The sequence below is a fragment of the Xenopus tropicalis genome, chromosome 6 (genome assembly GCF_000004195.4).
Source record: "Xenopus tropicalis strain Nigerian chromosome 6, UCB_Xtro_10.0, whole genome shotgun sequence".
NCBI classification, from domain to species: Eukaryota; Metazoa; Chordata; class Amphibia; order Anura; family Pipidae; genus Xenopus; species Xenopus tropicalis.
Window position 1 is genome coordinate 6,908,268 of NC_030682.2, and position 27,542 is coordinate 6,935,809.

The 27,542-nt window shown below is 48.9% G+C and overlaps 1 protein-coding gene across 2 annotated transcripts in view; it reads left to right on the plus strand.

Annotated features, from left to right (window-relative positions):
- ptpn23 (protein tyrosine phosphatase, non-receptor type 23) overlaps nt 1-24,920 on the plus strand; it is a 30,999-nt gene extending 6,079 nt beyond the window's left edge. Inside the window, exons 4-25 of one of the 2 annotated variants that reach the window (XM_031903268.1) lie at nt 2,636-2,712; nt 3,107-3,156; nt 3,473-3,604; nt 5,866-5,946; nt 6,160-6,291; nt 6,424-6,471; nt 7,378-7,434; nt 8,877-8,935; nt 10,741-10,820; nt 10,947-11,061; nt 12,710-12,775; nt 13,517-13,662; nt 13,922-14,233; nt 14,743-14,897; nt 15,759-15,910; nt 16,122-16,301; nt 16,518-19,056; nt 19,137-19,321; nt 19,475-19,579; nt 20,639-20,777; nt 20,907-21,020; nt 21,888-24,920. In XM_031903268.1, coding sequence (XP_031759128.1) covers nt 2,636-2,712; nt 3,107-3,156; nt 3,473-3,604; nt 5,866-5,946; nt 6,160-6,291; nt 6,424-6,471; nt 7,378-7,434; nt 8,877-8,935; nt 10,741-10,820; nt 10,947-11,061; nt 12,710-12,775; nt 13,517-13,662; nt 13,922-14,233; nt 14,743-14,897; nt 15,759-15,910; nt 16,122-16,301; nt 16,518-19,056; nt 19,137-19,321; nt 19,475-19,579; nt 20,639-20,777; nt 20,907-21,020; nt 21,888-22,481 — 5,518 coding nt within the window. In that variant the 3' untranslated portion in view covers nt 22,482-24,920. The remainder of the gene's footprint in view (nt 1-2,635; nt 2,713-3,106; nt 3,157-3,472; nt 3,605-5,865; nt 5,947-6,159; nt 6,292-6,423; nt 6,472-7,377; nt 7,435-8,876; nt 8,936-10,740; nt 10,821-10,946; nt 11,062-12,709; nt 12,776-13,516; nt 13,663-13,921; nt 14,234-14,742; nt 14,898-15,758; nt 15,911-16,121; nt 16,302-16,517; nt 19,057-19,136; nt 19,322-19,474; nt 19,580-20,638; nt 20,778-20,906; nt 21,021-21,887) is intronic. The other variant, NM_001142817.2, reaches the window with a different exon arrangement.
- Nucleotides 24,921-27,542: the final 2,622 nt, after the last annotated feature.

The following is a 27,542-nucleotide window of genomic DNA, read 5'->3' on the forward strand; positions in this document are numbered from 1 at the left end:
CTCTACTCATAAATATCTTCTTATTCAATTGTGCTTAGTACAGGGGAATCCCTATGTGCCATAGTTTTATGGTATCTCTCTGTACAGGCTATGAGCAAACTTAGGGGGCTGTTCCTGCTGAATTGTGCTTAGTACAGGGGAATCCCTATGTGCCATAGTTTTATGGTATCTCTCTGTACAGGCTATGAGCAAACTTAGGGGGCTGTTCCTGCTGAATTGTGCTTAGTACAGGGGAATCCCTATGTGCCATAGTTTTATGGTATCTCTCTGTACAGGCTATGAGCAAACTTAGGGGGCTGTTCCTGTTGAATTGTGCTTAGTACAGGGGAATCCCTATGTGCCATAGTTTTATGGTATCTCTCTGTACAGGCTATGAGCAAACTTAGGGGGCTGTTCCTGCTGAATTGTGCTTAGTACAGGGGAATCCCTATGTGCCATAGTTTTATGGTATCTCTCTGTACAGGCTATGAGCAAACTTAGGGGGCTGTTCCTGCTGAATTGTGCTTAGTACAGGGGAATCCCTATGTGCCATAGTTTTATTGTATCTCTCTGTACAGGCTATGGGCAAACTTAGGGGGCTGTTCCTGCTGAATTGTGCTTAGTACAGGGGAATCCCTATGTGCCATAGTTTTATTGTATCTCTCTGTACAGGCTATGGGCAAACTTAGGGGGCTGTTCCTGCTGAATTGTGCTTGGAGCAGACAGGGTAAAGGAAACCTTTCACCCCTACCCTCCCATCAGCCTATTGGTATTTCCTCTGTTTCCTGCACAGATCATTTATTCTGTACCAGAGCCCAATTAATGTTACGGAGATGATTCTCCTGGGGGCAGACATATGCAGGGCTCATACCCAGGGAAATGTCTTTTCCGTATGTCCCAGGGTTGCTGTGAAGCACAACTCCCAGTGTCCTAAGCCAGAAAACTGTGTGTGTTTGTGTCTGCTGCTTTCTGTTTTATTGGCTGCAGAAACTCAAGCAGATATATTCATATGCACAGTGCAAGTTCCCGGCAGCCTATATCTGTAGCTTAGAATAAACCCACTGCTCAACGGTCTCAGTGTGTTGGGGGTAATACCTGGCACCCCACTGATTAACCCACCTCCCCAGAAGTTTGGGTCCAGCCGCTTGACCAATAGCCCCGGGGGCAGCCATTCCTGCACGGGTACAGCTGGGGTGTTTGCTACAGAAACCCTACTATAGTTTATATAAATACCCCGCTGTGTAGCCCGGGGGCAGCCATTCCTGCACTGGTACAGCTGGGGTGTTTGCTACAGAAACCCTACTATAGTTTATATAAATACCCCGCTGTGTAGCCCCGGGGGCAGCCATTCCTGCACTGGTACAGCTGGGGTGTTTGCTACAGAAACCCTACTATAGTTTATATAAATACCCCGCTGTGTAGCCCCGGGGGCAGCCATTCCTGCACTGGTACAGCTGGGGTGTTTGCTACAGAAACCCTACTATAGTTTATATAAATACCCCGCTGTGTAGCCCCGGGGGCAGCCATTCCTGCACCGGTACAGCTGGGGTGTTTGCTACAGAAACCCTACTATAGTTTATATAAATACCCCGCTGTGTAGCCCCGGGGGCAGCCATTCCTGCACTGGTACAGCTGGGGTGTTTGCTACAGAAACCCTACTATAGTTTATATAAATACCCCGCTGTGTAGCCCCGGGGGCAGCCATTCCTGCACTGGTACAGCTGGGGTGTTTGCTACAGAAACCCTACTATAGTTTATATAAATACCCCGCTGTGTAGCCCCGGGGGCAGCCATTCCTGCACTGGTACAGCTGGGGTGTTTGTTACAGAAACCCTACTATAGTTTATATAAATACCCCGCTGTGTAGCCCCGGGGGCAGCCATTCCTGCACTGGTACAGCTGGGGTGTTTGCTACAGAAACCCTACTATAGTTTATATATATATATATATATATATATATATATATATATATATATACACAGCGGGGTATTTATATAAACTATAGTAGGGTTTCTGTAGCAAACACCCCAGCTGTACCAGTGCAGGAATGGCTGCCCCCGGGGCTACACAGCGGGGTATTTATATAAACTATAGTAGGGTTTCTGTAGCAAACACCCCAGCTGTACCAGTGCAGGAATGGCTGCCCCCGGGGCTACACAGCAGGGTATTTATATAAACTATAGTAGGGTTTCTGTAGCAAACACCCCAGCTGTACCAGTGCAGGGAAACAGTGCATTACACTGTAATTACTTTTATACACTTTCATTTTTTGGTTTTACTGTTCCTTTAAGTACAACAGGCAGCCTGAGTCTGTGTGGGAGTATCTATCTGACTCAGTTCTGAATAATATGTTTTGGGGTCGGATTCTCGACATTGGTTGCATAGACACAGCCATTTGCTATTGATTCCCTCATGGAAATCTGACTTTCCCCTGTACATTCTCACCAGGAACTGGCCTGATCATGGGGACCAAATTTTGAGTCCTGACCCCTAGGTTAAGAGTTGGTGAGCTTAGATGCTATGTAGGTAATACATGTGGCAAGGACTGTGCTTGGTGGGCATGTTTATTCAGTATATATAGTGGGCTGCAAGCTCAGTCTATCCTCAGTGCTGAGGGGGCACTAACAGCAAAGTAACCGACTGCGTCTCTCTACAGGACAGAAATATTCTCTGGGAAAACTGTGACTCATGAAGACATAAAGTACGAGCAGGCGTGTGTGCTGTACAACCTGGGTAAGGGGGGCACCATGATGGACTTGGCACACACAGTATATACGGCCTTGGCTGGGCATCGTCATATAGTGTAATATATGTTCTCCCTTTGGCACTACACTATGAAGGTATAGGTTATTAGGTGCCCACATTATTCCCTTTTTGTTTGTTTATAAATATGGGGGGGGGGGGAGCTACCACATTACAGGACTAAACATAATTCAGAAAAGACAAATATTGCAGCCTTATCAGCCTTTCTCGCCCCATTACCTGGTGTACAAATGACAAGGGCTTATTTTCTTATATGGGGGAATTTTTAGACAATGCCTGTAGTTTTGCTCCGTCAGACCTGTCCTGGTTTCTCCATGTGTATTGGCCTTTGTGCCTTATTCTTATGTCTCTTCCCGTGTTACAGGCGCATTACACTCCATGCTGGGCGCTATGGACAAGAGAGTGTCGGAAGAGGTAAGGACTTCATGGGAATTATGGTCATTTGCACTAAACAGTGTTTATGTAAAACCTTCAGCTGATTGGATGTTATTATCCTGTATCGTTTGCCATTGGAAGTGGTTGCTGTATGGGACTATAGACACGACTATTCAGGTTCCAGCTGTGACTGACCAATACATGGCTCTGTACCTACGAGGGGGGGAAAGCGAATCCTATTGCCAATCAATGCACCAACTACACACCCTTGTACCCCTATATATGAAGCCTCCAAAGGGAAAGCAAACCCTGTGGCCTTTGTGTTTCTTCATTTCTTTCCCCAATTCCGTTTCAGGGCATGAAGGTTTCCTGTACTCACTTCCAGTGTGCGGCCGGCGCTTTTGCCTACCTGCGGGATCACTTCGCTCACTCTTACAGCGTCGATATGAGCCACCAGATCCTCAACCTCAATATTAACCTCATGTTGGTAAGTGCTGCTGGGTCCCTCACTGCAACCTACAGCTCCTTCCATCCTCCAATGAGCACTGCTGGGAAATATCACAGTCGGTTATCTGACTTTGTGAGTTAAGGTCCCCATACACAGGCCGATTGTAGCTGCTGATATGGGTCCCTTAGACTGACTCGGCAGCTAATCAGCCCGTGTAGGGGCAGAAACGAGGGGCCTTGCCGACCGATATCTGGCCTGAAATTGGCCAGATATCGATCTGCCAGGTTAGAAAATCCAGTCAGATCGGTGGCGGTTCGTTAATGCGGTCCCCGAACCGACTGCCCCATTGCCACTGTTAGAATTCGATCATTTGGCCCCAGGGCCAAACGATCAAATTCGCCTACATGTTACCCGATATCGTCCACTCAAAAGTGGGGATATCGGGTGAAGACATCGCCAAGCAAGCGGATCTGCCCGTGTATGGGCAGCTTTACAAGCTGTTGTAAGTCTTGTGAGTCTGTTTGGACTCCTATCCGCACTAAGGCAAATGTTATTCCTATATGTGGAATTCCATAAAGGTAGGTACTCATGATAAAGGAAACTCTCGATGCCTGGGTGCAGTCCTCGACTTTTCTTGGATAGATATTGGAACAAGCGGGCCGCTTCACACAGGACTTATGCAGAACAACGTGGTTTATTAGAGTTATAACAACAACTGACGTTTCGGCTGTTTGAGAAACTTTGAAAAAGGCTGGAAGAACAGCCGAAATGTCATTCTTTGTTATAACTCTAATAAACCACGTTGTTCTGCAGAAGTCCTAAATATATATATGTGGGACAGCAAAGCGTAGGATTCATCCTCACACTCACCTTTCTCTGCGGGCTGGTTGGGATGGATAACATGAAAGGGATTTGGGGGTTAATAAGGCCCTGCTCATTAAAAGAGATCTTGTGATATATATTCATCAACTAAATGTCCTTCATTCCCCCCAATCCCCACTTCCTGAGCCAGAAATCTGTATCTGCGCAGCTGATTATTTCCTAAACACGGCCTGCAGCCTGTTGGCACAATTAGTGCCCTATTCCCTTATTCCCTGTGTAGCCAATTCTCTATGCTACTATACATGGCTTCCATCCCTGCTCCCAGCTGCTTCATTTCTGTCTCTCAATGAGCCAAGAACATCAGGTCCTTTCCTGCTAATTGGCTACTTTGCTGCCAGTCTTTCACCGTGTTCCTAAATGTGCTGCCCCTTGTTTGTGGCTAAATATTAAGTGCCATATCCTTCCTCTGTCCTTAGTACATGGGGCTGTAATGGGTCTAGGAGCCATACTCTGTATGTAGGTCCCACTTACTCTGTGCCCAGCATGGCTGTTAGCTCTATATGGGGCTACCTATAGCAAATTCAGGAGCCATAATGTGTGTGTAGGTCCCACTTACTCTGTGCCCAGCATGGCTGTTAGCTCTATATGGGGCTACCTATAACAAATTCAGGAGCCATAATGTGTGTGTAGGTCCCACTTACTCTGTGCCCAGCATGGCTGTTAGCTCTATATGGGGCTACCTATAGCAAATTCAGGAGCCATAATGTGTGTGTAGGTCCCACTTACTCTGTGCCCAGCATGGCTGTTAGCTCTATATGGGGCTACCTATAGCAAATTCAGGAGCCATAATGTGTGTGTAGGTCCCACTTACTCTGTGCCCAGCATGGCTGTTAGCTCTATATGGGGCTACCTACCTATAGCAAATTCAGGAGCCATAATGTGTGTGTAGGTACCACTTACTCTGTGCCCAGCATGGCTGTTAGCTCTATATGGGGCTACCTATAGCAAATTCAGGAGCCATAATGTGTGTGTAGGTCCCACTTACTCTGAGCCCAGCATGGCTGTTAGCTCTATATGGGGCTACCTATAGCAAATTCAGGAGCCATAATGTGTGTGTAGGTACCACTTACTCTGTGCCCAGCATGGCTGTTAGCTCTATATGGGGCTACCTATAGCAAATTCAGGAGCCATAATGTGTGTGTAGGTACCACTTACTCTGTGCCCAGCATGGCTGTTAGCTCTATATGGGGCTACCTATAGCCAATTCAGGAGCCATAATCTGTATGTAGGTACCACTTACCCTGTACTAATGTTGCCTGTACCTGTTAGCGCTGTATAAATTCAATATGATGAGCTGCATTATTTGTTTGCTATTTGCCCAGTGCCACCACAGCAGAACTGGCCTTGTATAATGGCAGTTGTTGGTACATCCGGCATTGGTGATTGGTGATGATTTATCTATGTGTTTCCTTATACAGGGTCAGGCTCAGGAGTGTCTATTGGAGAAGTCCATGCTGGATAATAGGAAAAGTTTCCTGGTGGCACGAATCAGTGCCCAGGTGAGTGCTGCCGTATGGCACAGGTAATAGTGATAAAGCTGCAGACCCCACACGTCCGACGTTTGATTGGGCCGCTCCCATAGCTCATAATAAGGCTACAGAAATACTACAAATGGGACTGTAGCTGCTGCACTAGTGTCCCACACACACTCACTAGCAGATATAAAGTGCCTGCTGCCCCCTGGTGGCTGAGTTTCTGCACTGTTTTGTCAGGTTGTGGATTACTACAAGGAAGCCTGTCGGGCCCTGGAGAACTCAGAGACGGCGTCGCTACTGGGGAAGATACAGAAAGACTGGAAAAAACTGGTGCAGATGAAGATCTACTACTTTGCATCTATAGCTCACGTGAGTAGCTACGTGGAAATAGTCCCTGGGAAGGGCTGTACTTTCTACTGCTCATTCAGAATGAGAGAAAAGCATGTCATGAGCCGATCCTCATCTTATGGGATTTCTAATCTGGTTTGTTGCTCTCCGCAGCTACACATGGCAAAACAGGCAGAGGAGCAGCAAAAGTACGGAGAACAGGTGAGTACCCCAACCTTTGCTATTACCTTGCTTACCTGGCAACCCCCTGAAAGGCTCTGTAGTCTCACCCAGGAATAGCGCTGTGTGACATTCCTACTATTGTCTCTCTTCTTTCTGTCCATAGTTAAACCGTTACAGAATGTTATAGTGCTGCGTGATACCCCCACGTTAGTTGGGGCACTAGAAGATGAAGGGGATTGTGACTGCTATAAACAAAAATTGCAATTGAAAGCAGTGTTTGTTCCTTCATAGTCTGTCGTTTTGACTCTTAAAACCGTATAGCAGAATCCTGACTTCTGCTACATTGTTTCAGTAGTCAGAAGCAGCAGTTTAGAAGATATAAACAGCCTTGCCAGGTTTTGCATTTCATTACTATTACAATTCCAACTAATTTTGAAACCATTTAATATATTTAAAGGGGAAGGAAAGTCATTTTGGCATTTTACTGCTAATAGATTACTGTAGTCACAATAGTGCAAGCTAGAACCCTAAATTTATTCTGCAGAGTAAACAGCCCTAGAAGCTTCCTCTGTTTGTTCAAGATAGCAGCTGCCATTTTAGCTTGGTCTCAGTAGCTTCCATGCTGCAGCTCTAGCTGCTGGTAGACACATTCTGATAGGAGGGGGAGTGAATACTTATGAATTTATATGGGAAGGGGACAGGAGAGGGATGTGCAGACTCTGACCCCGGGAATGAAGAATTTTTCTGAGAGAGGAAGTCTGATACAGAAGAACAAGTTTACTCAAAGGAAGACAACACATCCTGTGTTTCTTATGACAGAGGACTCTCTGCTTATGGCTGTACTTACATAGACGTTTCTGATCAAGCTACTGAGTTGTTACCTTTCCTTCTCCTTTAATGTGTATTCTTTCATTATGTGAAAAAACATTTTTTTTGTGTTTACAGGTTGCCTATTTACAGAGTGCGCTGGATAAACTGAATGAGGCTATCAAGCAGTCTAAGGTAAGCCACTCATTCTGTGAGCACAAATACACAGACTCTTGCTTAGCTGTATCTATACAGATATACAGGGTAGCAACGCTTAGCGCTCACAGTAACGGCCATGGCACAGGCTCCAGGCAATAAAGCAGCTCAGTGTGCTCTGAATAGGAATCCCTGCCCGAAGGCTCTAGGCACGTTGGCCAGATCAGCGGGAACATTACAGAATGCCTGTTTGGCAAGTAATTACTCCCAGTCATGGGAGTGCCCTTGTTTTACTCACAGAACTGAGTGATTTGCTAAATCCATAACTGGATAACTTAATTGTAAGGAAATAAGTTCAATAATGGGGTCTTGGAGCCTCTAATAGCACAAGTACACGCACTATCAGCTTTAAAGGGGAACCTGTAATTACACAACAACAGCAAGTTGTTATTACACAACAACAGCAACAGCAAGTTGTAATTACACAACAACAGCAACAGCAAGCAGGAAGCCGCCATTTTGTTAGTAAGGAAAGCTTTGCATCATGCCAGAATCTAGTTTATGTGCCGGGATGAGAGACCTGATGCCCATGCACTGGCTACACAATTAGATGGTGCGGTGGGAGGGGGAAAATGAGCGCTGAATGGAAAGTAAAAGTAATTATCTGCCCCGCCTCTATGCTTAAGGCATAGAGGCGGGCCAGGCAATATATGATTGACAGCTGGGATTTTAAAATGCTTTTATATTGGGTATGAATGTGTTAATACAAAAAGGAATTTGGATTTCACATTTAATATGAACAGGAATTTATTATAGAGCTTTTTATGTTAAACATGTTTATAACTGTGTCAGCCTCAATTCTGCCCTCTGTGCACTAAGGATTGTGGGTACCAATCAGGGGGAGAAGCTGACTGAGATGGGGGTACAGGCCTGCAGCTCTTTCCTTTTATGCAGGGAGTAACCGACTGTTCCATCCAAACTCCCAGCCACCTTAGGCTGCTCCCAGTCACCTTAGGCTGCTCCCAGTCACCTTAGGCTACTCCCAGTCACCTTAGGCTACTCCCAGTCACCTTAGGCTGCTCCCAGTCACCTTAGGCTGCTCCCAGTCACCTTAGGCTGCTCCCAGTCACCTTAGGCTACTCCCAGTCACCTTAGGCTACTCCCAGCCACCTTAGGCTGCTCCCAGCCACCTTAGGCTACTCCCAGTCACCTTAGGCTACTCCCAGCCACCTTAGTCTGCTCCCAGTCACCTTAGGCTGCTCCCAGTCCATACCAGTCCATTCCCATACTTTTATCCGCAGACCAGAATCACGTGGCAGCAGCCTACAAGCTGGGCCCGTACTGGAAACATGACGCCTTTGCTCATGGAAAGTCATTTTACATTTTGTTGCATTGAGGCCACCGGTAGGGATCGTTCGGTACAACTAGAGAAATAATGATGTGTTTGTCACAGCCTTACTGGTGTCTCTCTTCTGCACTAGGGTCAGCCTGCAACTGTACAAGAAGCCCTGAGGTTTACCATGGATGTCATAGGGGGAAAGTAAGTGTTCCTGAGGGGGAATCTTACGGCGCTGCGCATATATACATCTTTGCCTTTGGGCTCCCACCTTAACCCTGAGCTGCTCCCAATGGGCCACCTTGGGGTGAAGACACACGGAGCTACTTAGTAGCAGCTACTTGTCACAGCTACTAAATTCCAGAAATCCCCTGCCATAGACATTACTGAGAATTGCCTCTGCTAAAACACACATAGAGACAGTTATCAGTAAATGATCAGCATTGTCTGTTTTAGTAGCCACGAAAAGTAGCTGCTACTAAGTAGCTCAATGTGTCTTCACCCTTAGTGTGGATCAAATAATGCACTAAGCATATAGACTTTAGGGGGCCATACACTTTGCTGAGAAGCCCCTCCCTGTATCCCAGATGGGCATGAATGCCGCCACGTGCCTGCAATTAGCTGGGTTTATAAATAGGGGCTCCGGGCGCGAGTGCTAATAACCTCCGGCCTCATCTTCGTCATCTCCGAGATGAGTCACATTGTAATTACCAGCATGCCCTTCTGCTCCCGTTTGCAGGCGCCTATTAAACGTCGCTGATTACTGTAATTGGTCACTGTAAGTCAGGCACAAAGATCTCATTATCAGAGATTAGTTACAAGTCCTGGGCCGCGGCTAATTGGACGGAGGCAGGGTTTGTCACTACATATACAGGCGCAATTAGCGCTGGAAAGGTATTGATCCAACATTGGGAACAGGATCCATGTGTCTGCGCTGTAGCAGCTTCAGCAGCGGCACGGCCAGAGCTGTGTAACCCGTGTATAGACGCTGCTGTGTTTCCAGTCTGCCCAGTTGCTATTCCCAGTGAACGTGTTTTGGAAAGTTGATTAGACCGTGATTATTTGGCTCGAGTTACCCTTTAACTCAACCGTTATATTTTATAATGAGATATATGGGCCCAGCTTATTGCATTAATATATAGAAGATGGTGCGGCTATACTGTCAGCTTAAAGGGACACTGCCATGATATTTATGGGGTACTTTTTATGTCTAAATGACACTGTTACACAGCAAATAATTCCCTCTGCCATTTAACCTTTTATTCTTGTACCAACAAATGTATTTGTAGCTGTAATATTGGTGTGTAGGCGCCATCTCAGTGCATTGTGCCTGAGTCTGAGCTTTCAGCTAGCGCCAGCCAGCCTTACTATTGAGTGCTATTCTGATACCTACTGGGAGCTGATTGGCTGCTGGGGGTAAGGGGGGGGATATCACTCCAACTTGCAGCGCAGCAGTAAAGTGTGCCTGAGTCTGAGCTTTCAGCCAGCGCTACAAATTAGAACTGCTTTCAGCTAACCTATTGTTTCTCCTACTCCCATGTAACTGGAGGAGTCCCAAGCCGGACTTGGATTTCTTACTATTGAGTGCTATTCTGATACCTACTGGGAGCTGCTATCTTGCTCCCTTCCCATTGTTCTGCTGATCGGCTGCTGGGGGGGAGGGGGGGTGGGATATCACTCCAACTTGCAGCGCAGCAGTAAAGTGTGCCTGAGTCTGAGCTTTCAGAAGGAGCCGGCACTACACATTAGAACTGCTTTCAGCTAACCTATTATTTCTCCTACTGCCATGTAACTGGAGGAGTCCCAAGCCGGACTTGGATTTCTTACTATTGAGTGCTATTCTGATACCTACTGGGAGCTGCTATCTTGCTCCCTTCCCATTGTTCTGCTGATCGGCTGCTGGGGGGGGGGGTGGTGGATATCACTCCAACTTGCAGCGCAGCAGTAAAGTGTGACTGAATTTTATCGGTTATTGTGTGTATTTCCTTATGTGCTGTTTACTCTCACAGGTTCAATTCTGCTAAAAAGGACAATGATTTTATTTACCATGAGTCGGTACCGGCGCTGGACACCCTGCAAGCAGTGAAAGGTTTGTGCTGTTTGACAGTCACTGTGATTGGATGGCTACGCACACATTTTCTCTGCCAATCAGAAAGCTAATCTCGTACACAGAACTTGCATTTACACAGCTTACCCTTTATTTTTCATGCTTTAGGGGCTCCCCTGGTTAAAGCTCTTCCAGTGAACCCCACCGATCCTGCGGTCACAGGCCCAGATATTTTCTCCAAGTTGGTACCGATGGCGGCTCACGAGGCCTCCTCCTTGTACAGGTGAGGATGATGGGAAGCCTAGGGATGGAGTAGTGGGGCACACACAGCGAGGGTCGTCTATCAACCATGGGCAGTAACTCATGGCAACCATCAAACCATCGACAGTCAGGTCTGTCAGGCTGCTGCCTTGTGTTACACTGTTTCAGGGGTCAGTCTCCCCCAGCGAGTCAGGTCTGTCAGGCTGCTGCCTTGTGTTACACTGTTTCAGGGGTCAGTCTCCCCCAGCGAGTCAGGTCTGTCAGGCTGCTGCCTTGTGTTACACTGTTTCAGGGGTCAGTCTCCCCCAGCGAGTCAGGTGTGTCAGCCTGCTGCCTTGTGTTACAGTGTTTCAGGGGTCAGTCTCCCCCAGCGAGTCAGGTCTGTCAGGCTGCTGCCTTGTGTTACACTGTTTCAGGGGTCAGTCCTCCCCCAGCGAGTCAGGTCTGTCAGGCTGCTGCCTTGTGTTACATTGTTTCAGGGGTCAGTCTCCCCCAGCGAGTCAGGTCTGTCAGGCTGCTGCCTTGTGTTACACTGTTTCAGGGGTCAGTCTCCCCCAGCGAGTCAGGTCTGTCAGGCTGCTGCCTTGTGTTACAGTGTTTCAGGGGTCAGTCTCCCCCAGCGAGTCAGGTCTGTCAGGCTGCTGCCTTGTGTTACACTGTTTCAGGGGTCGGTCTCTCCCAGCGAGTCAGGTCTGTCAGGCTGCTGCCTTGTGTTACAGTGTTTCAGGGGTCAGTCTCCCCCAGCGAGTCAGGTCTGTCAGGCTGCTGCCTTGTGTTACAGTGTTTCAGGGGTCGGTCTCCCCCAGCGAGTCAGGTCTGTCAGGCTGCTGCCTTGTGTTACACTGTTTCAGGGGTCAGTCTCCCCCAGCGAGTCAGGTCTGTCAGGCTGCTGCCTTGTGTTACACTGTTTCAGGGGTCGGTCTCCCCCAGCGAGTCAGGTCTGTCAGGCTGCTGCCTTGTGTTACACTGTTTCAGGGGTCAGTCTCCCCCAGCGAGTCAGGTCTGTCAGGCTGCTGCCTTGTGTTACACTGTTTCAGGGGTCAGTCTCTCCCAGCGAGTCAGGTCTGTCAGGCTGCTGCCTTGTGTTACACTGTTTCAGGGGTCAGTCTCCCCCAGCGAGTCAGGTCTGTCAGGCTGCTGCCTTGTGTTACAGTGTTTCAGGGGTCAGTCTCCCCCAGCGAGTCAGGTCTGTCAGGCTGCTGCCTTGTGTTACACTGTTTCAGGGGTCAGTCTCCCCCAGCGAGTCAGGTCTGTCAGGCTGCTGCCTTGTGTTACAGTGTTTCAGGGGTCAGTCTCTCCCAGCGAGTCAGGTCTGTCAGGCTGCTGCCTTGTGTTACAGTGTTTCAGGGGTCAGTCTCCCCCAGCGAGTCAGGTCTGTCAGGCTGCTGCCTTGTGTTACACTGTTTCAGGGGTCAGTCTCCCCCAGCGAGTCAGGTCTGTCAGGCTGCTGCCTTGTGTTACACTGTTTCAGGGGTCAGTCTCCCCCAGCGAGTCAGGTCTGTCAGGCTGCTGCCTTGTGTTACACTGTTTCAGGGGTCAGTCTCCCCCAGCGAGTCAGGTCTGTCAGGCTGCTGCCTTGTGTATATTGCAAAGTTCTTTCATTAGGCAAAAAATTATATTCTGGGTTGACTTGTCCTTTGAAATGACACTTTCCCCCTTCTCTTTCATAGTGAGGAAAAGGCGAAGCTGCTGAGGGAAGTCATGTCCAAGATAGAAGCCAAGAACGAAATCCTGGAGTAAGTGTTGCCTGATCCATTCTCGAAGCATTACTGGTATAGGGGGGTCCCATACAGTCCCTTATGCAACTGGGCCCCCACATTTTGCTGAACCCCAAGTCCCATCCTGCAACATACAGTGGAGGCAAAGGCATGCTGGGAGTTGTAATCTGGGTAAATAACAGGATGCTATGCAAAAGGCTTGTTGCCCCAACAAGAAGTATCACCCCCGGGAGCTTGTAGCAGGGCATTAGGCCTAAGTACATAAAGTGGCACGGGGTGCAAAGTGCTCAGAACAAGGGCAAGTTAGGGGGAGCCAACAGGGGCAAGATTTTAGTACGTTAGATAATGTGTTATTCCTAGCAACTTTGCAATTGGTCTCCATTATTTGTTATAGTTTTTTAATTATTTGCCTACTTCATCTACATCTTTCCAGCTTTCCCATGGGGGTCACTGACCCCGGCAGCTCTGTGAGGCTCCATTTTTATTTGTGTTACTTTTTATTCCTTATCTTTCTATTTAGTCCCTCTTCTGTTCATTTTCCAATCACACCCACTGCCTGGTTGCTAAGACCCCTAGCAACCAGACAGCTGCTGAAATTCTAAACTGGAGAGCTGCTAAACAAAAAGCTCAATAACTAAAAAAACAATAAAAAACGAAGACCAATTGCAAATTGTCTCAGAATATCAATGTCAACAGCCCCTTTAGGTAGAGGGGTGGCGTTATCGATAACGTTTCCTCTGTTCTGAACTCCCCCTTTAGCCAGTTTACGGATTCTCTCCAGCTGGACCCAGACACGGTGGATAATCTGGAAATGTACAGTCACATCCCGCCTGCCCTAATGGAGAAATGCGCGGCGCTCAGTGTGCGGCCCGATACGATCAAGAGCCTAGTCCAGTCCATGCAAGGTGAGCCAGTTACATGGGGCGGGGCAATACATGACTGACAGCTGGGATTTTTAAATGCCTTTATAATGGGTATCATGTAAAAAATGGAGTTTGGGTTTCATATTTAATTTGAACAGGACTTTTATTATACAGATTTTGTGTGTGGGTGACAGGGCCCCTTTAAGATGCGGGGGCCCTTCAGCACCCAGTGACATATATACCGACATGTATGTGAGAATGTCCCCGCGGGTCCCTAACCTGCCCACCTCTGTATCTCTAGTGCTCTCTGGGGTGTACACTGATGTGGAGGCTTCTCTGAAAGACGTTAAAGAGATTCTGGATGAACATGAGATTCAGGAGAAGAAGCTGCAGGAAGAGGTGGGGAAGCAGCCGGCTCCTCCGGCCCCTCTGTCCCCTTCCATTGAGGATGTGAGTAAAGAATGGGGCAAGTACATGGAGGTGCACGAGAAGGCCAGCTTTACTAACACCGAGCTGCACAAAGCCATGAACCTGCACATCAGCAACCTGAGGCTTCTCAGCGGGCCCCTGGATCAGCTGCAGCAGCAACTGCCGGCCCCCGTCCTGACTGAAGGTGAGCGGGGCCCTCCATTCACTTCTGCCAGGGGGAAACTTGTGCATTTTGATAGGACGAGACCTTACCAGGACCTTTAGAACAGTTGCTTGCATTAAATAGATTGCTTCTGCCTATTGGTATACATTAAATAGATTGCTTCTGCCTATTGGTATACATTAAATAGATTGCTTGTGCCTGTGGGTAGACAGTAGATAGATTGCTTGTGCCTGTGGGTAGACGGTAGATAGATTGCTTGTGCCTGTGGGTAGACGGTAGATAGATTGCTTCTGCCTGTGGGTAGACGGTAGATAGATTGCTTCTGCCTGTGGGTAGACGGTAGATAGATTGCTTCTGCCTGTGGGTAGACGGTAGATAGATTGCTTGTGCCTGTGGGTAGACGGTAGATAGATTGCTTGTGCCTGTGGGTAGACGGTAGATAGATTGCTTCTGCCTGTGGGTAGACGGTAGATAGATTGCTTCTGCCTGTTGCCAGTAGATGAATGAAAGCAGTGTGTGGCTCTTGGCAGATGACAAGGCCGTGCTGCAGAACCTCAAGAAGATCCTGAATAAGGTGCAGGAGATGAGAGAGCAGCGGCAGTCACTGGAGCAGCAACTCCGAGACACCATCCAACAGGACGACATCACCACCTCGCTGGTAACCACGGACCGCTCGGAAATGAAGGTGATTGGTGTTCTGCCCCCAATAAGGGGTAATTATATCTTAGTTGGGATCAAGTACAGGTACTGTTTTATTATTACAGAGAAAAGGGAATCATTTAACCATTAAATAAACCCAATAGGGCTGTTCTGCCCCAATAAGGGGTAATTATATCTTAGTTGGGATCAAGTACAGGTACTGTTTTATTATTACAGAGAAAAGGGAATCATTTAACCATGAAATAAACCCAATAGGGCTGTTCTGCCCCAATAAGGGGTAATTATATCTTAGTTGGGATCAAGTACAGGTACTGTTTTATTATTACAGAGAAAAGGGAATCATTTAACCATGAAATAAACCCAATAGGGCTGTTCTGCCCCAATAAGGGGTAATTATATCTTAGTTGGGATCAAGTACAGGTACTGTTTTATTATTACAGAGAAAAGGGAATCATTTAACCATTAAATAAACCCAATAGGGCTGTTCTGCCCCAATAAGGGGTAATTATATCTTAGTTGGGATCAAGTACAGGTACTGTTTTATTATTACAGAGAAAAGGGAATCATTTTTAAAATGTTAAATTATTTGATTAAAATTGAGTCTGTGGGAGATGGCCTTCCCATAATTCAGAGTTTTCTGAATAACGGCTTTCTGCATGATGGATCCAATACCTGTACCCGATTTCTTCAGATTCCCATCTTTTCTGGCATATTCCTTTAACGTTACAAGCTACCCTTCCCACAATGCCCCCAAGCAGCATTGTCAAGACTCATTGTATCCTATTGACCAGAATCCAAACTGTTGGTGAGAGGGGGGGTTATGTACAGAGAGGTATGGGGGCATGTTACTGTGAGTCCTGTCTGATCAGCCTTTCATCTGCTGCAGAAACTCTTTGCTGAGCAGCTAAAGAAGTACGACCAGCTGAAGGTCTATGTTGAGCAGAACCTGTCTGCCCAGGAGAACATCCTGAAGGCCCTGACAGAAGCCAACGTCAAGTACGCGCCAGTAAGGAAGATCATCACTGAGGCCGAGCAGAAGTAAGTCACCCAGTGATAGGCTGAGGCCAGGGCATAAGTACTCGGTACCACCACAGAGAGAGGGATAGTACTCTTTGTGACAGTTCGATTTTTAGTATGCTGTAGACGGTAGAATATTAAGACAACGTGACTTCAATTGGTCTTCATTTTCTTCATACATGTAGCTAGCTATAGTGCTGGCCCATATACATTGTCTTGCTTTTACTGACAGGTGGAACCACACGGTGCAGACCCTGATCTCCTCCTACGAAGCATACGAAGACCTGATGAAAAAGTCCCAAGAGGGGAAGGATTTTTACTCGGACCTAGAAAGCAAAGTGGCCAAACTTGTGGAGAAATCCCGGGCGGCCTTTGATGCTGCCCAAGCCAACCGGCAGCAGGTGCTGGAACGGTAAGTCCGGTCTGTTTGAGTGAAATTCTCTCAGCCAAATGCAGTGGGATCCATTTCCCCATTAGGTTAGATGTACAGGCAGCACGTGATTGTATTAATTATAGGTATAATGGCACAAAATGCAGATTTTTACTCACATCCAATAGGATTCTATAACACCTGACATACCAATTTTCAGCCTTGGGAATATTTAGAAGTGATTTTTTTTTTTGGCAGGGAATTAAAGAAAAGACCCCCACCGCGACCAACCGCCCCTAAGCCTGCCTTGCAGAAGAAACCCTCTGATGTTGACCTTGCCAGCCTTCCCCTGTCTGACCTTGCCAGCCTGCAGCACTCGCTCTTCTATTCTGAGTTACCCGAGGAGCTAAAGAGTCTGCCCCCGGAGGCCCTACTTGCGCACCTTGACAGGTTGTCTGCAGATACACTCGATGCGTTTCCTCCGGACCCCACGTATGGTGGGACCAAGCCTACTGGGGTGAATGCCTACAGACCCAGTAGGACTGCCAGTGCTCCTGTGGCTGATCCACACTCAGTGCCTTTTACCCAAAGCCCCCACTTTAATCCCATGCCAGGACACACCCCACAGTACGGTGGTGTTGGGTACCCAGCTAACGCTTTCCCCCCTGTTATGTACAACGGTAACCCTCAGCTGAGCCAGTTCAAACAGTCGGCTCCTCCCCAGGCAAATGTTCCCCAAGCGCCAGTGTCGTCGTCATCCCCACAGAATCCTCGCATGTATCTAGCAGGAGCCATGGGCAGGGTCCATGTACAGCCAGAAGCTGTTCCCATGCCCCCTGCTTATGCCCCTGGCACTATGCCACAGCAAAGAGTCTCCCCGCAGCACGTGCCCATGCCAGCTACAGCAGCAGCCCCTGTGGCCCCTCAGTTTAACACAGGAGTGGGTTTTGCAGTAGGGCAGCAAGTTTCATCCTCTGGAGTTTTACCCAATGCAGTGAATTATTCAGCAGCGGGTTATGCTCCTCAAGGTAGCCCACGGATCCATAGTACAGCCCCCGTGAGCGGCTTGCAACCGCAAGCAGCACAGGGAATCCGCCCAGCAACCACCACTGTGAACAGTATTCAAGGTCCTATTTCAAGCTACACGACTCCCAGGCTGCCTGGGCCAAACCAGACTATAACTCCAACGCTGCCCCCAATCCGTGCGCAGAGTGGTTATATGGCTCCTCCTGTACACTCAGCAATGGGTCAGCCTGCTCCATATGGCTGCCCTCAAGGGGCCGTCCCACAGTACCCTCAGCCGCCTCGACCCATTTTACCACATGCTCAGCCTCCGCAATTGTTTCAAGCCCCAGGGCAGACTCAGCACAGACTAGATTCAGCAAGGCCTCCATCTGTACCTAATCAGCAGCAGTATGCCCCTCCTCCACAGCCTCCATTTTCTGCTCAAATGAGGCCACCTCTTAATCACCCACAGCCTCCCATTTATCAGCCTCCTGTTGTGCCTCAGGTAACTCCGGTGCCAGCTCAGCCGCATTTTCAGCAGCATTTTCATCATCAGAATCCTTTCCCAGTGCAACCAGGGATCCTGCCTCTTCAGCCTGGTGCCCAACCCCATGTCCCACCACAGCTAGGACCTCAACGTTTTCCTGTGGCTTCCCACGACAAGCTCCCTCCACAGTCTCTTCCTCCACATTCTGCTGGTATGAACTTTCCTGGAACAGTTCCCAGACCTGCAGCCCCAATGGCACAACCCATCCCTCCTCCTATGTGTCAGGCAACACCTCAAATCCACCCTCACCCTGCAGCAGTAAGCATGCACTCAACGCCTCCTGGTCTCAATGCACCAATCGCCTCAGCTATGCCCTTTGTTCCTCCGGCAAGACCCACCGTTCCCCCTCCAAATAGCTTAGCCAATCAGATGCCTGCTTTAAACCAAATGCCTATGGGTGGACCTCAAGCTACTCCCGCCATCCCCCACCACATACAAGCTCCCAGTAGCCCAGCTATGAGCCACTTACCAGGGGCAGTTATTGTCTCAGGGGCTGCAGCTATGCCATCTCCAGCACCATCTCCTCAGCCATCTTTAGTTCTGCAGTCTCAAACAAGCCTTCCTACTACTGGGCCAGCCACTGCTACTATTCCACAAAGACCACCTCCTTCACTAACACCAGGAACCACACCTTTAACCCAAGGGTCCGGTGAAGTCGTTTTTCAGAGGCAAAGCTCCTCCACAGACGACCTTTTGTCTTCAAGTCCCGAGAGCCAACATGGCAGCTCCAAGACCTCAGTTGGTCAGCCATTGTTGCAACCCACCAAAGCAGACTTAAAGGAAGGGCAGAAACCCAAGGCAATTCAGCTGATTGAGAACGACCCGTACGAGAAACCAGAACACGTGATGAGGCTGCTGTCGGAGCTGGACCGCTTCAGAGTGGTAGTGGAAGCTTTAGATAAACCCGTGCCCGGTGCATCGACCCAACTGGACTCCATGTGGAAGGAATTTCAGGAGGCTCAAGAGAAGGAGGCCAGACAGCAATCTATTGCCATTGCTCGCTGCTACACCATGAAAAACCGCCACCAAGACATCATGCCTTACGATAAGAACCGCATTATCCTGCAGTCGGGGAAGGATGACTACATCAATGCCAGTAAGATCGAAGATCTCTCTTCCTACTGCCCAAGCATCATTGCCACCCAGGCTCCGCTTGTGGGCACGGCTTCCGATTTCTGGCTGATGATCCACGAGCAGAAGGTCTCCTTGATTGTTATGCTGGTGTCCGAGCAGGAGATAGAGAAGGTAAGTGGCTGCAATGGTTCTACCGATTAAGCCACTGAGGTGTGAAATATTCCTGCATAACCTTCAGGCTTTCTTTTCAGCAAAAGGTTTTGCGCTACTTTCCCTTGGAGCGGGGCCAAGCCATGGTGCACGGGCACATATCCCTAACGCTTACCAGCCAGAAAGTCACCGACATACACGTGGAGAGGGTGCTGTCCCTGCAGTACAAGGACCAGAGTCTCAAGCGCTCCATCATTCACCTGCAGTTCACTTCATGGCCTGAGCTGTACGTAACCCCCTCAGGGTGCAGTGGGGAATAGGGAGGTGGGACCGGCTCAACAGAAAGCAAGGGGAGGGGTCACAGTTATAGATTTGAGGGTGGGTGGGGAAGTAACAAAATGGGGGCACGATGAATTCTCAATACCTTTATATTTTCTAGGGGTCTCCCAGATAGCAAAGGAAACTTGCTGAGATTCATACAGGAAGTGCACAGCCACTATCTGCACCAGCGCCCCCTACATACACCCATAGTTGTACATTGCAGGTAAGTGCTTGGCTGTCCTGGCCTTCTCATGGTCCCACAGGAAAGACTGTAGCATCTGATTAGAGAGATCTGTCCTCTGCCCTATGGGTATATGCCCTACACCCCACATCTTTCTGGATTTATCCTTTTGTGGGGGTATTTTCCAACCCCAGCTCTTCCTTTTGGATATATATTTACTCTATCCTACCTCCTTGTCTTTTTGAATATTCCCTTCTTCCCACCTTTTTCTGTTTGCTTATTCTGTTCACCACCCTCAGTTTCTCTGGCTGTATCTTTCCCACATTGACTCTTTCTCTGTTGGTTTATTCCTTCCAGCACCTATTCCTGTTTGCTTGTAATCCCTTTCCTCATTGGTCATATTCCCTCAAGCCTCCATCTTCCCCTTTGGTTATTTTACTTCTTCCACTTTAGGTATATTCCCTTAACTTTGGCTGCCATATTTTGGATGTAATTTCTTTACCTTTTCTCTTTGGTATAGTCCTCCTCTACCCCAACTTTTCTAAAAATAAGTTGGCAGATGTCTAACATAATAGCCAGAACACTATTTCCTGCTTTCACCTCTCTAAGCTGTTAGCAGTCAATAACCAATCAGTGACTAGAGGTGGGGCCATATGGCCCCTCCCTCTAGTCACTGATTGGTAACTGATTGCTAACAACTTAGGGAGCTGAAAGCAGGAAGTAGTGTTCTGATTATTATGCTAGACATCTGCCCACTCCAGCCTTTATACATAAAATTTTTGCCTAACTAACTATATTACAAATAGGTTTATTTTACACAGTCTGTCTATTTACCTGTCCCTTCCCAACCTGTCAGTTATAGCTTCTAATGCTAACAGACAAATATGGCTGCCCCCTCATAGAGAAACACAGGGGGATCAGACAGGTAATGTAAACGCATCAGGCAAATATTTTTATGGCAAAATTATAAAGTTCTTACCCTTTAAATAATTGCCATGTTGTTTCAGCTTGACGTCCTGTTAAAAGATTACATGTGACCCACAAGCCATATGTTTTTTGGTTTTTTTTTTAACCATGGTGCAATTTCCCCTCTGCCTGTAGTTCTGGCGTGGGGAGGACGGGGGCGTTTTGCCTGATGTACGCAGCCATGCAAGAGGTGGAGGCTGGCAATGGCATCCCGGATCTAGCGGAGCTTGTTAAGAAGATGAGGCAGCAGAGGAAATACATGCTGCAGGAGAAGGTACGGGGGGCCAGAGGGATGGAGAACATGGGAGGCTGTGCCCGAGCTTGCCCTATCTGTAGGTCGTGCCCCAGGGTCGGATGCAATACTGTATTTGCCACTGATTATGTCCTGTTTCCTCTGTTCCAGATCCACCTGAAGTTCTGCTATGAAGCTGTGCTAAAGCACGCAGAGCAAGTCCTGCAAAGGCATGGCGTCTGCACCCCGTCCTCCAGCAAGCCTCAGCACAGCACCCCACTAAAGGTAACACCGCTGCACTTGGCCATTTTATAGAGGCTCGCTGCATGGATTTAGTGTGCAGGGATTAGTGGGTTTATAGTACTGTAGTTTAAAAACGCACCGCAGATTGGAGACTCCTGTACTACAAAGGCTGGGGGTATAGTTTTCCTTTAAAAGGGTCGATCTACCTTTGAGTTAATTTAGTATGATGTAGAGAGCAATGTTTTAGCGATTGGTCTCCATTTTCTGTTGGTGGTTGTTTTTTAATTATTTCTATTTTTGCAGCTCCCCAGTTTGGAGTTTCAGCAGCTATCTGGTTGCTAGGGTCCAAATGAGCTTAATATACCAGATTTTCATTTAAATGACTCCCTGGTTGCCAATAGGAGAGGACTTGAATAGAGAATAAGTAATAAAAAAAATAACAATAAAACTGGAGCCTCACAGAGCAATAGGTTTTGGCTGCCGATGTCAGTGACCCCCATTTGAAAACTGCAAAGAGTTAAGGTCCCCATACACTTTGAGTTTCTCCACCCGGTATCCCCACCTACAGGGAGCGTGTAGGTAAAAAAAAAAAATAATTTTATCAGTTCGAATTATATTGGTGGCAGTGGGGCAGTCGGTGTGGGGACTGCATCAACGAGCCGACGCGGTCCCCGATCCGACTGAACTTTCTAACCTGCCCGATCGAGATCTGGTCGATTTCAGGCCAGATATCTGTCGGGCAGGCCTGTCAGAAGTGCCCATACACAGGCCGATTAGCTGCCAAATCGTTCCAAGGGGCCCATGTCGGCAGCTACTATCGGCCCATGTATGGGGGGGCCTTTAGAAGAAGTCTAGCCAGTGTTTGTTTGCCCTTGCTGCCAGTCTAATCAGTGTGATTTTGTGTTGCAGCTATACACTGTGCAGGACCCACAGGACATAGTACTTGGGGGGGACATGCCTATCAGCTCCATTCAGGCTACGATTGCAAAGCTGAGTATCAAACCCTGCCCGGGGGGCACAGAGAATCCTGCTTCCTATCAGCTGCCGCCTACTCTAGATTCCTGGGCCAATGAGCCAGCGACTAGTAACGTATTGCCGCCGGAGGTTCCCTCAAGTACCCCTCAGCCTGATCTCACCCCCATGGCAGTTAGTATGGAGTATCAGCCATCACAGACTCTGCCCCCTGCTGCTGCTAATGGGAATTCCGTCCTCTTAACGGAAAGCGCAGCAGACGTGTCCAACCATCTCCCCATGGCCGCCGGAGAGGCGGTGCCAAAAGCAGAGCCGCCCCCCGTTACCTCGACCACCGCCTCGTCCTCTTCTCTCAACCTGCTGGCCTCCCTGACTGCCGAAGCCTTCAACCTGGACAGCGCCCAGAAGGGGAAGCAAAAGATGAGCAAGCAAAACTTTTTGCAGCCACAAAACGGAGGAGGTTTGGTGCGAGGGAGCATGGCGGCCGACGACCCACTGAGCATGCTCGACCCGCTCTGGACACTGAAATAAATTCTAATGGGAATGCGGGTTCAGCCGCGGCTTTGCCTTACATGCAAATAGGGACTTGGTTACCATTTGTATGGGGTTGTCTCTTTCCCCTTCATCTTAGTTGCATTCCAGCTCAATGCAATGTCAGCTGAGACGCTTGTATTTGGCCCTGTCCAACCCGACGGTTAGTTGGGCAGGGCGAGTCGGAGCTGGGGGCATACTACACAGCAGCAACACTAACACCCATGCCCATAAACACTTGGGTCAGACAGTTTTTTCTGGTCGTTATACCCCTGGGCTACCAATAGACTTGATACGTGGCTGCCAAATGGCTTCTCCATGGAAAGAAGTTGTGTGTGTGTGTGTGCAAGGCCGGGCCCTGGTGTAACACAAATGTGTACAACATGCATGTCCCATTGGCTGCTATTAGTATCATTGGGGTCTTCCTGCAACAGACGGGAAACAACACTAACTGTTCAGTCTGAGCTAAAATGTAGCACTTGTGTGTCCTTGTTGCAGTTCTCGTGGTCTGTCCCCACCGGCCTGGGTATTTTGTGGGCTGGTATAGTAAGAATAAGGGTGCGGATATGTGGTCCTTTGGGGACCAGTTGTTCGGCTTTGTGTTATATTCCTTGCAAGCATTAATCATGGATTCCTGGGTTTTTTTTTATACCATTCACATTCTGGGGCACCCTAGTATGGGACTTTAACCTTGGCTACCATGGCAACGAGCAGAAACCTGTCACTCAAACACTATTATAGTGAGGGAATTTCAACAAGAATGTATCAAGGCTAAAAACATGGCTATAAATGCTGTATATTATATACTGATCCTACAGTACCAGCCCAGAGCCCTATAGCAGTAATGATCCAATCACAGATGCCCCCAGCAGCCCCCCATCTTGGATCTTGTTAGGCCATTTATGGTGTGCCAATGGCACTGCACATGCTCAGTGGGCTCAGCTTGGGACGTGATCAAACCATTAGCAGAAAGTGACATCACTATTGTATTAAAGGGGTTGTTCACCTTCAGATTAACTTTTAGTATGTAGAGCGTGATATTCTGAGACAATTTGCAATTGGTCTTCATTTTTTATTATGTGTGGGATTTCAGTTATTTAGCTTTTTGTTTAGCAGCACTCCAGTTTGGAATTTCAGCAGCAAACTGGTTGCTAGGGTCCAATTCAACCTAGCAACCAGGCAGTGGTGTGAAAGAGAGGCAGGAATATAAGTAGTACAGGGCCTAAATAATAAGATAAGTAATAAAAAAGTAACAATAACAATAAAACTGGAGCCTCACAGAGCAATAGGTTTTTTGGCTGCCGGGGTCAGTGACCCCCATTTGAAAGCTAGAAAGAGTCAGAAGAAAAAGGCAAAGAACTCAAAAACTATAACAAATAAAAAATGAAGACCAATTGCTAAGAATAGACCATTCTATAACATACTAAGAGTTAACCTGAACCCCTTTAAGGGATGGTTCTACGGGGCTGATTATTGTATATATATACTGTATATTGTGGGTGGGTCCAGCGCTAGGAATCAGCAGAAGAGACGCTGGGGAGCTGGGGGGGGGGCATTTGGGCTGGTACAGAACCCCAAAACAATGTGTAGCATTTCTATTATCCTGCACCTCTGTTGAGGGGAAGCAGTTTTAGGGCGATAGGTGCCCTTTGAGCTTTAGTTCTGCTTTACATTGTCCCTTTAATGCAACTAAATCAGATAACTGTAGGATCTGAATCAGATTGTACAAGGGATATTCCAGGATTAAGGGAGCGGGGGATTCACTCAAGGGTGGGGCAGATAGCAGGAGGTAGGGCAGATAGCAGAAGGTAGGGCGGGTGGGGTATTTCCATGAGATAATTACACAATGTGTATATTCACTGTACAAGATGGCAATGGTTACTCACACTATTTATTTCCACAGGACACAGCTAATCTGTATACAGTCTATCAGTAATACAGCTGTTGCCCCCAACCCAGGTCAGTGGTGTTCTTTGCCCTTTTACCCCATTGCTCTGAGCCCCTGATTGGAGCAGAAATGTAATTGCTGTTATACACCCTGTATCTTGCCCGGAGTTGTGCCCAGGAGAGAGGTACTAACAGAAAAGGTCCCCTCTTTTCTTATCTCTGCATGAAGAGCGCCCCCTACCTCCATGGTGAAGATGTGTGGGACATTAACGGGGGTGTAGGAATTCCCAGGATCCCACCTAGAGCTGCTGGGAGTTGCAGTTCAGCCACATTGGGATGGCTGGCAGGTATACTGACCCCTGCCCCGCACACTCCAAATTAAAAGGGACCAAACAAGGACATAGCTACTGGGACTGGCGACGTTGCAGATGGTCTTGTCACTAAGCCTTTAACTACAGTGGGGCATGGGCCGTGTCACTATAGTGTATAGCTGGGGGAGGAGCTTAATATTGTTTTTAATTCTTTTATTAAATAAATGATTGTTTCATCCTATGGCTGCGGCTTCCTGGTTTTCTCCTGGATACAGGGACTATATAGCGCTCTGATTGGTCTATTAATCACTGAGCAGGGAAAGATAATAAGGTCTTCCCAGTCTGTGCTGCCTGCGCTCTCAGGCAGGTTACAGTGGGAAGGCCTCTGTCCCTTTTTAACCCCTGCAAGGTGGTAGCGTCATTATCTCCAGGGTGGGATAACGACCCCCTCTCCAGGCCAGACTGGCAATCTGTAGAGGCTGCAATAAGATGCCATAGGTGGGGCCAAATAACATCTGTATATGAAATGGCAGGGCCTATTTGAATCTGTATGGAACTGTCACCCCCCCCCCCCTCCGCAATAAGTGGTACAGTTCCTTTAATAGCATAAATAATACAGCGCCTTTTTCCCATCTGCCATTTACGGTGAAGGCACACAGACACAGAGCTACTAGTAGCAGCTACTTTTTCATGGCTACTAAACACCAGAAAATCCCCTGCCATAGAAAATACTGAGAATTGCCTCTGCTAAACACACGTAGAGACAGTTATCAGTAAATGATCAGGATTGTCTGTTTTAGTAGCTGTGACAAGTAGCTGCTACTAGTAATCTGTGTGTCTTCACCAAGGCTGGTAACAGTCACCCCTACCTGCTGCCCCCAGAGGGGGGAACTTACCCCCAGTTGTACCAGTCAGTCCTACCTGCTGCCCCCAGAGGGGGGAACTTACCCCCAGTTGTACCAGTCAGTCCTACCTGCTGCCCCCAGAGGGGGGAACTCACCCCCAGTTGTACCAGTCACTCCTACCTGCTGCCCCCAGAGGGGGGAACTTACCCCCAGTTGTACCAGTCACTCCTACCTGCTGCCCCCAGAGGGGGGAACTTACCCCCAGTTGTACCAGTCAGTCCTACCTGCTGCCCCCAGAGGGGGGAACTCACCCCCAGTTGTACCAGTCACTCCTACCTGCTGCCCCCAGAGGGGGGAACTTACCCCCAGTTGTACCAGTCACTCCTACCTGCTGCCCCCAGAGGGGGGAACTTACCCCCAGTTGTACCAGTCACTCCTACCTGCTGCCCCCAGAGGGGAGAACTTACCCCCAGTTGTACCAGTCACTCCTACCTGCTGCCCCCAGAGGGGGGAACTTACCCCCAGTTGTACCAGTCAGTCCTACCTGCTACCCCCAGAGGGGGGAACTTACCCCCAGTTGTACCAGTCAGTCCTACCTGCTGCCCCCAGAGGGGGGAACTTACCCCCAGTTGTACCAGTCACTCCTACCTGCTGCCCCCAGAGGGGGGAACTTACCCCCAGTTGTACCAGTCACTCCTACCTGCTGCCCCCAGAGGGGGGAACTTACCCCCAGTTGTACCAGTCACTCCTACCTGCTGCCCCCAGAGGGGGGAACTTACCCCCAGTTGTACCAGTCACTCCTACCTGCTGCCCCCAGAGGGGAGAACTTACCCCCAGTTGTACCAGTCACTCCTACCTGCTGCCCCCAGAGGGGGAACTTACCCCCAGTTGTACCAGTCAGTCCTACCTGCTACCCCCAGAGGGGGGAACTTACCCCCAGTTGTACCAGTCAGTCCTACCTGCTGCCCCCAGAGGGGGGAACTTACCCCCAGTTGTACCAGTCACTCCTACCTGCTGCCCCCAGAGGGGAGAACTTACCCCAGTTGTACCAGTCACTCCTACCTGCTGCCCCCAGAGGGGGGAACTTACCCCCAGTTGTACCAGTCAGTCCTACCTGCTACCCCCAGAGGGGGGAACTTACCCCCAGTTGTACCAGTCAGTCCTACCTGCTGCCCCCAGAGGGGGGAACTTACCCCCAGTTGTACCAGTCACTCCTACCTGCTGCCCCCAGAGGGGGAACTTACCCCCAGTTGTACCAGTCACTCCTACCTGCTGCCCCCAGAGGGGGGAACTTACCCCCAGTTGTACCAGTCACTCCTACCTGCTGTCTCCAGAGGGGAGAACTTACCCCAGTTGTACCAGTCACTCCTACCTGCTGCCCCCAGAGGGGGGAACTTACCCCCAGTTGTACCAGTCACTCCTACCTGCTGCCCCCAGAGGGGGGAACTTACCCCCAGTTGTACCAGTCACTCCTACCTGCTGCCCCCAGAGGGGAGAACTTACCCCCAGTTGTACCAGTCACTCCTACCTGCTGCCCCCAGAGGGGGGAACTTACCCCCAGTTGTACCAGTCAGTCCTACCTGCTACCCCCAGAGGGGGGAACTTACCCCCAGTTGTACCAGTCAGTCCTACCTGCTGCCCCCAGAGGGGGGAACTTACCCCCAGTTGTACCAGCCAGTCCTACCTGCTGCCCCAGAGGGGGGAACTTACCCCCAGTTGTACCAGTCAGTCCTACCTGCTGCCCCCAGAGGGGGGAACTTACCCCCAGTTGTACCAGTCAGTCCTACCTGCTGCCCCCAGAGGGGGGAACTTACCCCCAGTTGTACCAGTCACTCCTACCTGCTGCCCCCAGAGGGGGGAACTTACCCCCAGTTGTACCAGTCACTCCTACCTGCTGCCCCCAGAGGGGGGAACTTACCCCCAGTTGTACCAATCAGTCCTACCTGCTGCCCCCAGAGGGGGGAACTTACCCCCAGTTGTACCAGTCACTCCTACCTGCTGCCCCCAGAGGGGGGAAC